General features: G+C 37.3%; 1 protein-coding gene across 4 annotated transcripts in view; it reads right to left on the bottom strand.

Moving 5' to 3' along the window:
• The window catches only part of mib2 (MIB E3 ubiquitin protein ligase 2), a 75,173-nt gene that overhangs the window by 27,352 nt on the left and 38,414 nt on the right, over positions 1–9,407 (bottom strand). For all 4 annotated transcript variants that reach the window (XM_016499439.1, XM_016499438.1, XM_016499440.1 and 1 more), the window contains 3 exons: positions 7,719–7,861; positions 6,389–6,496; positions 1,747–1,851 (listed from right to left, as the gene is read on the bottom strand). In XM_016499439.1, the coding sequence (XP_016354925.1) occupies positions 1,747–1,851; positions 6,389–6,496; positions 7,719–7,861 (356 nt within the window). The remainder of the gene's footprint in view (positions 1–1,746; positions 1,852–6,388; positions 6,497–7,718; positions 7,862–9,407) is intronic.

The following is a 9,407-nucleotide window of genomic DNA, read 5'->3' as shown; positions in this document are numbered from 1 at the left end:
AGAGAGAGAGACACACACACACACACACACACACACACACACAGAGAGAGAGACACATACACACACATACACACACATACACACAGATACAGACAGAGAGACACAGACACACACGTCATCTGAATGCTAGAAGGTCAATCAGTTAATCAGTGCTACCATGATGCCAGAATTACAGCACTGATTTTACAAATTTCAACAAATAAAAAAAACGAACTACATGAAATACTGAATTTATTATAAATTATAAAATTATAATTATACAACTATAAAAGTTAATTTATAAAACTGCTAATTTAAAATACTTATAAAAAAATATAATTTAAAATAATTAAATATACATAACAAATTAAAACAATCATATATTAATTGGTTTCATTTTAGTGAAGCAAACATAAATAGCTTAAATCTGTGTAGTTACTGACTGGCTGGTCATAAAAGAATCAATGAAATATGGCACTTTTTTTTTTGTTCATTTTTAGTATTTGTTTATTTGTTTTTAATTTATTGCTGTAATTCTCTCATGATTTAGCAATGGAACTGCAAATCTATTTTTAACATTTGCATTTTCTTTTCTCAAAACTGCTGCTCTTCCTGTTTCTCATTTAAAACTCCAATAAATGTATTTATTTATTAACACCATGTCAGCAGCAAGGCTATCTTCATGGCGAAAGCAGAATAAATAACAATAGCCATTTACAATTAAAAAGAAGCTATACGAGACATTTAAACGATAGTTCACCCAAAAATTTAAATTAGCCCATGATTTACTCACCCTCAAGGCATCTTAGGGGTGTATGACTTTCTTCTTTAAGACGAATCCAATCAGAGTTATATTAAAAAATGTCTTGGCTCTTCCAAGCTTTATTATGGCAGTGAATGGGTGTTATGTTTCAATAGTCCAAAAGAAGTCCAATAAAGCGCATCCATCCATCATAAAAAGTGTCCCACACGGCTCTGGGGGTGAACAAAGGCCTCCTGAAGTGAATCGATGCGTTTGTGTAAGAAACATATCCATATTTAAAATTTTATAAACTGTAATCTCTAGCTTCCGCTAACTGTTGTACGCGCGTTCATTGTGGCGGATGACGTAGGCGTAGCGTAAGCTCCGGTGAGAAGTGTCTAATGTGGAAGCGCAGCGGAGAGATCAAAACAAAACACTGGGAGACTAGCATATTCTCACCGGAGCTTACGCTACGCCTACGTCATCTGCTGGAATGAACGCGTGTATGACAGTTAGCGGAAGCTAGACTGGTACAGTCTACAGATTACGGTTTATAAAGTTTTAAATATGGATGTGTTTCTTACACAAACGCATCGATTCGCTTCAGGAGACCTTTATTCACCCCCAGAGCCATGTGAGGCAATTTTTATGATGGATGCGCTTTATTGGACTTCTCTTGGACTATTGAAAAATAACACCCATTCACTGCCATTATAAAGCTTGGAAGAGCCATGACATTTTTTAATATAACTCCGATTGGATTCGTCTGAAAGAAGAAAGTCATACACTCCTAGGATGCCTTGAGGGTGAGTAAATCATGGGCTAATTTTCATTTTTGGGTGAACTATCACTTTAAGGTTAATACTAGACAAAAAAAAACTAAAATGCATTCAGGTAATTTTTTTTTTTTAAACATCTGTTTAAAAACTTAACCAGTCACAAAAACTTTGTGGAAGTTAGTTTATTCACTGGCACAATTAAATGTGATCTTCAGTCCAAGTCGTGTGTGTTGTAGAGGAACCTACTGGAGCCATGCTGTCTGTCCACTCTCCATGGCCCACCTGGAGTCTCTTCACACTGTCAGTGTCATCCAGCACCTTCACCAGCTCACCCACGGCAAACGTGTTCACCTGCACACACACCACTCTATTACAGGAACACACGCTTCCTAAAGACCAATCCGGCAAAGTCGTCCGAGGCTGCAGCTAATCACCAGCCCAGACCTCACAATCTGCCACTTAAGCAGACAGAAACAGCCACGGCTATCTATTTATGGCCTGCTTTCTGTACAAACAAAGCAGGCTTCATGACGAGAACGGTAGCGTAGCTAAATATAAACAGGCCATAAAAACAGACTGATGTACAGCCGGCCTGAACAAACACTTCACAGGCGAACATGGCGAGCTGGGACCGGATCCACCAAACATTCTCAAGAAGAAATGTCTTCTAACTTAAGAAAAACAAGTCAAGAATAGCTTGTATTCCCAAAAGTTATTCTTAAGAATATTCTTATAAGATTGCTCTTAAGACAAAAGTTAAGAAGAATTCAAATTCTTGAAAAGAGTCTTCTTAAAAATCATCGTAAATAACTTCTTAAAGTTCGGATAACCTCAGACTTGTCTTAAATCCCAAATGGTGAGAATGATTTAATGAATTTATTGGGTTATATCAATTCAAATAAATATTAACTGTCATATTTAAGCATTACAGCAATACTAACGACATATAATATGCAGTAGGATTATTAACAGCGATGTGCACGAGTTTTCTGACACACCAGTGACTGATAATATAAACAATGATTGGTCAGGATTACGCCTGATGTGCCTTTCATGAGTTCAAAGTTCAGTAACAACTAGAGCCCGACACATATCGTTTTGCCGATATTATCGGCCGATATGAGCCTGTCGCCGATATATCGGTATCGGCGAATATGCCGCCGATAAGAATTTTTTTTTACAGAACATATAAACGCAGATAAAATGCTTGAAATGGTGTAATTACTTCGTTTGTCCAGCAGAGCGTGCTCCATTGTTTGCTACTGGCCACCTGGATGAAACGCTTTAAAGCTTAAGTCTATGGAAAACCATTGAAACTTTGAACGGCCATATCTCCGTAACGGCGCGGCGAATCCGCACCAAATTCGGGGGATCCCTTCAGCTCGAGGAACCCTCTCGAATGTGAATCGAGTGTACATCTAGAGGCCCGCTTTCGAATGAGACCACCCCCGCGTCAATAGCCCCCAGGGTTCGGGAGTTACGGGTGGTTAAATTCGCGGTCCGGCGCCGACCGATCAAGCGATCCCGGGGGGCTACCGACGCGCGGAGGGTGGCGTTCGAGAGGGCTCATCGAGCTGAAGGGATCGTGACACCAGTCAACACATTCACTTCAGTAAGGAGGTCTCTTGTTCAGGCAGCAGCATTCAAGCGTTGTCTTATTCGACCGTAAGTGCCCTGCGAAGTGGACTTCACATGAAATTCCGCCATGATTCCAGTTCCAAGGGAACATACACGTTACATTCAAAGGGCATTAAAGTATGCGAGACGTGAATTTATTTTGTATTTATTTACAGAGGTATATTATGTCACACTTCACACTTCTCTAGTAAGTTTTGTCTATGTGTGAAGACAGTAGCGCAAATCCATGAATGAATGTTTCGAAGTGAAATAAACTTCAAAGGAATAAAGTTGAATGGAATTGAATTGAATTAAAGTTGAATAAACTTCAACTTTACTGTTCAGTGCACTGATGTCAGACTCATTTTGGATAATAAAGTTTATTGTTAAATTCCCTGCCTCCATTACGTATCTTTGTCACGTCATTATAAGTGTTTGATCACCACATTTGTGTGATCAATGCAAAAAAAATGTATGTATATATATTCTGTTTATGTATATACTGTATTCTATATATAGTACCAGTCAAATGTTTGGACCCTCGAATGGGAAATTGTCCAAACTTTTGACTGGTACTGTACTAAAATATACACAAAGAATATCGGCCGATATATCGATCGGCCGATACTCCCTAATATCGGTATCGGCCCCAAAAACCCATATCGGTCGGGCTCTAGTAACAACTCTACAAAAACGACTCAGATAGGGAGAAAGCTCGTATTTAATATTAGCCTATAAATAAGGCAGTATAAGTGCATATGAACGCAGCCATACACAGGACGAGTTTACTGTAGTAGCGTACACACACACATGGAGAGCGCAAGAAGACTGCGCAGATGAAGGAAAAAGATCGCTGCATTTGAGCCAGTCACGACAAAAATAACGTGCGTGCTTATTGTGATTATTACTGTACTCTGCAGGCAGTGCGATAACACAATCCTTGAAATGTTTGTCATTTAGTTTATCAGTGAATCTTCAGCAAGAGCTGAAGCTGATTTATTCAATCAGATAAAAACAGGATGTTCTTAAGAACATTTGTGACCCTGGAGCACAAAAGCAGGCTTAAGTCGCTGGGGTATATTTGTAGCAATAGCCAACAATACATTGTATGGGTCAAAATTATTGATTTTTCTTTTATGCCAAAAATCATTAGGATATTAAGTAAAGATCATGTTCCATGAAGAGATTTTGTAAATTTCATACTGTAAATTAGGGCTGGGCGATATGACCAAAAAGATCCCGATATTTTTTTTTTCCATATGAGTCGATATTTATAATTATCACGATAAATGTAAAATTTGTATTTCTTTCAAGTTAAAAGGCAGATTTTTGCTCCAATGTGAAAGTTGTAAAAACCAGACGGTTAATTGTGGTTTTCAACTATTCTTTATGGTCAGAACACGACAAACACTTTTTTGAATGTTTTTTTCACGTTTCTGAATTCTCCAGTCATTAACAAAATAAATATCTTAATAGAAAAAAATAATGTCTTAGTTCTGCATGTTCTAGGAATGAGTAATATTGTTTCAAATCAAGAAACAAGTTTGTGTTGCCACAACTTGAATGATTTATTTTCACACAAAATCTGTTGCTCCATTAATGTTCAATACAACGTATATATTTTTTGGCACATTTTTTCTTAAGGTGTGACTTCAGCCCCGTTGAACCCTATATATATATTTGATAAATCATCTTTAAAGTTGTCCAAATGAAGTTCTTAGCAATGCACATTACTAATCAAAATTAAGTTTTGATATATTTATGGTAGGGCTGGGCGATAAATCATTAATGATAATTATCGCACGATATAGATTTCCTCGATAAACGATAACAAGAGTTCGATAAATGTTTGATATAATGCGGCAAAGGCGGAACAAAAGAGCGCTAGTCATTTGCGCGCCACTCTGAGCGTTTATCCGCTCGGATCAAAGTTCAAACAGCGGCGCGAGCTTCACTAGAGCAGATGTGTTTACTCGCTGACGCGACACTGAACAGCGCTGTGAGATCCAGTGTGAAGTGCTTGAGTTCAGCGAGGAACACAATAACTCTGTTTACAGCCGGATGAAAGCGCTGACAAACAGCAGAAACACTGGGCAACGATACAGTCAGAAGACTTTTTAATCTACAAATCGCCATCATTTACTATGGATTTACTGTAGTAGCACTAACTGCACCGTGGTATTGTGTCAGAAATGTGGGAATTCATGTCGAATTTTAATATATTATTAATGTAGACATGTATTAAATGTATTGAAGGAGGAGTAATGGAATATAATTACAGTATTTTTTGTGATTAAGCTATAGCGTTTATGCATTTATAAATGCATAAACGCTATAGCTTAATCACAAAAAATACTGTAATTATATTCCATTACTCCTCCTTCAATACATTTAATACATGTCTACATTAATAATATATTAAAATTCGACATGAATTCCCACATTTCTGACACAATACCACGGTGCAGTTAGTGCTACTACAGTAAATCCATAGTAAATGATGGCGATTTGTAGATTAAAAAGTCTTCTGACTGTATCGTTGCCCAGTGTTTCTGCTGTTTGTCAGCGCTTTCATCCGGCTGTAAACAGAGTTATTGTGTTCCTCGCTGAACTCAAGCACTTCACACTGGATCTCACAGCGCTGTTCAGTGTCGCGTCAGCGAGTAAACACATCTGCTCTAGTGAAGCTCGCGCCGCTGTTTGAACTTTGATCCGAGCGGATAAACGCTCAGAGTGGCGCGCAAATGACTAGCGCTCTTTTGTTCCGCCTTTGCCGCATTATATCAAACATTTATCGAACTCTTGTTATCGTTTATCGAGGAAATCTATATCGTGCGATAATTATCATTAATGATTTATCGCCCAGCCCTACCATAAATATATCAAAACTTAATTTTGATTAGTAATGTGCATTGCTAAGAACTTCATTTGGACAACTTTAAAGATGATTTTCTTAATATTTAGATTTTTTTTTTGCACCGTCAGATTCCAGATTTTCAAATAGTTGTATCTCGGCCAAATATTGTCCTATCCTAACAAACCATACACCAATGGAAAGCTTATTTATTCAGCTTTCATGTGATATATAAATCTCAATTTCGAGAAATTGAGCCTTATGACTGGTTTTGTGCTCCAGGGTCACATATTTAAGAACTTTTTAAGAATTGCACTTAGGAACATTCTTACGAACGTTTTTGAATTTATCTGAAGAAACTTATTTCTTAAGAAGGTTTTCGTGCATGCGGCCGGTTTCTGTGAGGCATGGGCTTGCCTTGGTCAGGGCTCCGGGGTGGAAGGTCCAGCGGATGTTGTTACTGTACTGGACTCGCACGTCCCCGCGGTCCGTTATTCTGTGCACGGTGCCGATTCTGGAGATGTACTGCCAACACAGTCAAACACAAGCACTGACAACAACTTCAGAAGCACTTCACAAAATAAGACTGAGACTGATAAGATTACTTTTTCCCCAAAAAACAGCTGAAAAGTTTAAGAGCACATCAAACTGAAAATGTGAAAAATGGAGAAATAGAAGAAAGAGAGCTCAAACAAAAAATACAAAATTTTACACTGAATTAAATTCCAGATACAGTTTGTGTCAACTGTGTGGTACCAAATTACCAATATTAACCAGAAAAAAACTATGCATATTGATAAATCATAGCCCTTTGAAGTTCAATAATACTATTAGGTTGTTTTGTGATTCCTGTTTTTCCATCCCCAAATCATAAGAGCTCCTAAAATGATAACTAAGATGTTTTTTATACAATTTAAGAAACTCATTAGCACACATGCTCCTAAATATATTGTAGAGTTTGCACACATCTATTTTTAGTCACAACTGTGAGTCAAATGCTGGCTCTGTAAGACACATGCTATTAACTTTCATTCTGATTGGTCAGTCTCACTAAAAAATAAATAAAACAATCAATCAATCACCAAAATTATTTCAAAATGAAAAAAAAAAAATTGTAGAAATTATTTTGGACATAAATACAATGATGTCTATTTTGGGGCCATAAAGTTTTTTGTTTTTTTTTTGCATTGTGACATTATTTTCATTACTTTTTGTCCCATCACATTTTTACTTTATTTTTTTTAACCACATTTTATTCACTTTCAACACTTTTTTGGACAGATGATTACAGCATTTCACTAGCTTTGTAATGAGGTGTTTGTAAACCTGTTTTCTGCTAAGATGAAAGCTTGAGGGTATACCATTCACACATGAAGAAATTAAGACATAAGTTTTGCAATTTTACTATAAAAACAATGAATATACTGAATATGAAATACTCTTTTTTTACATTTAGTTTATAGTGCAGCTGTATTACAAAAGTAATAAATTAATGTCTTGGGAATAATAATTCTAATAATAATAATAAAGCATTTTATTATTATATTCCAATAGTTTTGCTTCCTAAATCACCAGTGTGAACACAATGTGGACTGAGATGCTATCACAACTAAACAGAGGTCAAGTCAATGCAAAGACTTACAAAAACACAGTTACAAAATTTTCTTTGAAATGAAGTTCCCTGATGAAATCTTGCACAGGACGATCAGGAACATTAACTAAGAAGAAAATACAACTGATTTTTCACCTCCGCCATTTTTGGGTTCCAGCCGCCGTGACCCTCCTGCATCTGTCTGAGGATCTCCACCTCCAGCAGACACTTGACCTTATCACCCTGCTGGAACGAGTGACTGTCTGCGCTCTCCTGCCGCTGCAGCTCCGCATGCTCGCCCACACACACACACACACACACACACACACGTCTGGTTCACTATCCTTGTAGGGACTCTCCATAGGCGCAATGGTTTTTATGCGGTACAAATTGTATTTTATATCGCCCTACACCTAAACCTACGACTCACACAAAACGTTCTGCATTTTTTTCTAAAAAAAAAACCTCATTCTGTTTGATTTATAAGCTTCTGTACCCATGGGGACCTCAATTTAGGTCCCCACGGTGACACAAGTCCCCATGAGTTGGTGTGTATTCAGGTTTAAGTCCCAACCAGGATAGAAAAACATGTACACACACACACACACACATCTGCAAAACACTTCTGAAATCACTTCACAAAAACACTAGGTTTTGATCTTGCAGAGCCCGTTTCTATTTCTGTAACAGAGTCAAACTTTACACACACTCACACACTCACACTCACTCACACACGCGCACACACACGCACACACACGCACACACACGCACACACACACTCACTCACTCGCACACTCACACTCACTTGCACTCGCTCACTCGCTTACACACTCACACACACACAAACTCGCACACACACACACTCGCACTCACACACGCACACTCACGCACACACTCACACACACACACTTGCACTCGCTCAAACTCTCGCTCACACACACGCACACACTCGCACGCACTCACACTCGCACTCGCACTCACAGCAGCATGTTGTGGATGTATTGGCAGTAGCAAGTCTCGGTACTTGCTCTGCAGCAGCAGCAGCGTAGCAGATCTATTCCGCCAAGACCAAATACATTAACATTGTCATGTACATTACCATGCCAATCCCTCCGAGAGTTGTCATGACAGAACTTAAATGTTTTATGGTCCTTCTTTAATGCTAATCCTGTCGTGCTAATTATTAATGTACCATTTATTTTCACGTACCATCAATATTTTGGTAAATATTTAGGTCAGGGAAATTTTCAAACTTTTCATTAATTATGAAATGTTGGTTTAGTACAGATAAGTTTTTGTGCTAATTTTGTACTAGTTTTTCTGCTTTATTTTGCTTTTGTAAGGATGGGAACATTCTGGAAGTTTCTGTAACATTCTGGAATATTCTGGAACATTCCAGTCACAAAAGACAAAAATCTTGCAACATACACTCCTGAAGTTTTCGATGCCTCACTTTTGGCAAGTGTTTATGGTAAACTGTTGTTGTTCTCTATTATTATAATATATTACATTATATAGTATTATATAACTATTGTAATTATTATTATTAAGTATTATAGATGTACCATGTCATTTTTATTATGAGTAATAACAGATTAGCTTGTATAAGTTGTCAACATATTTTTTTATAGTTTTCATGACCACTGTTTTTTTGTGATTTTTGTATTCAGCTTTTAAAAAAACATTAAAAATAAAAGCAGAACAAAACTTTTTTTTTTCTAGTGATATCGAACTGAGGTAAAAATCAAAAAGGCAGATAACAATTTAATGAATTGAATCGGTTTGTTCTGAAATGGTTCACTGATTCATCTGAGTGTGTGGCATACAAAATAATACACAAAATAA

This window comes from Sinocyclocheilus anshuiensis, unplaced genomic scaffold (assembly GCF_001515605.1).
Source record: "Sinocyclocheilus anshuiensis isolate Anshui unplaced genomic scaffold, SAMN03320099.WGS_v1.1 scaffold1662, whole genome shotgun sequence".
Lineage (NCBI taxonomy): Eukaryota > Metazoa > Chordata > Actinopteri > Cypriniformes > Cyprinidae > Sinocyclocheilus > Sinocyclocheilus anshuiensis.
Note: the sequence above shows the minus strand (reverse complement) of the source record. Positions and strands in the feature narration are given on the sequence as shown.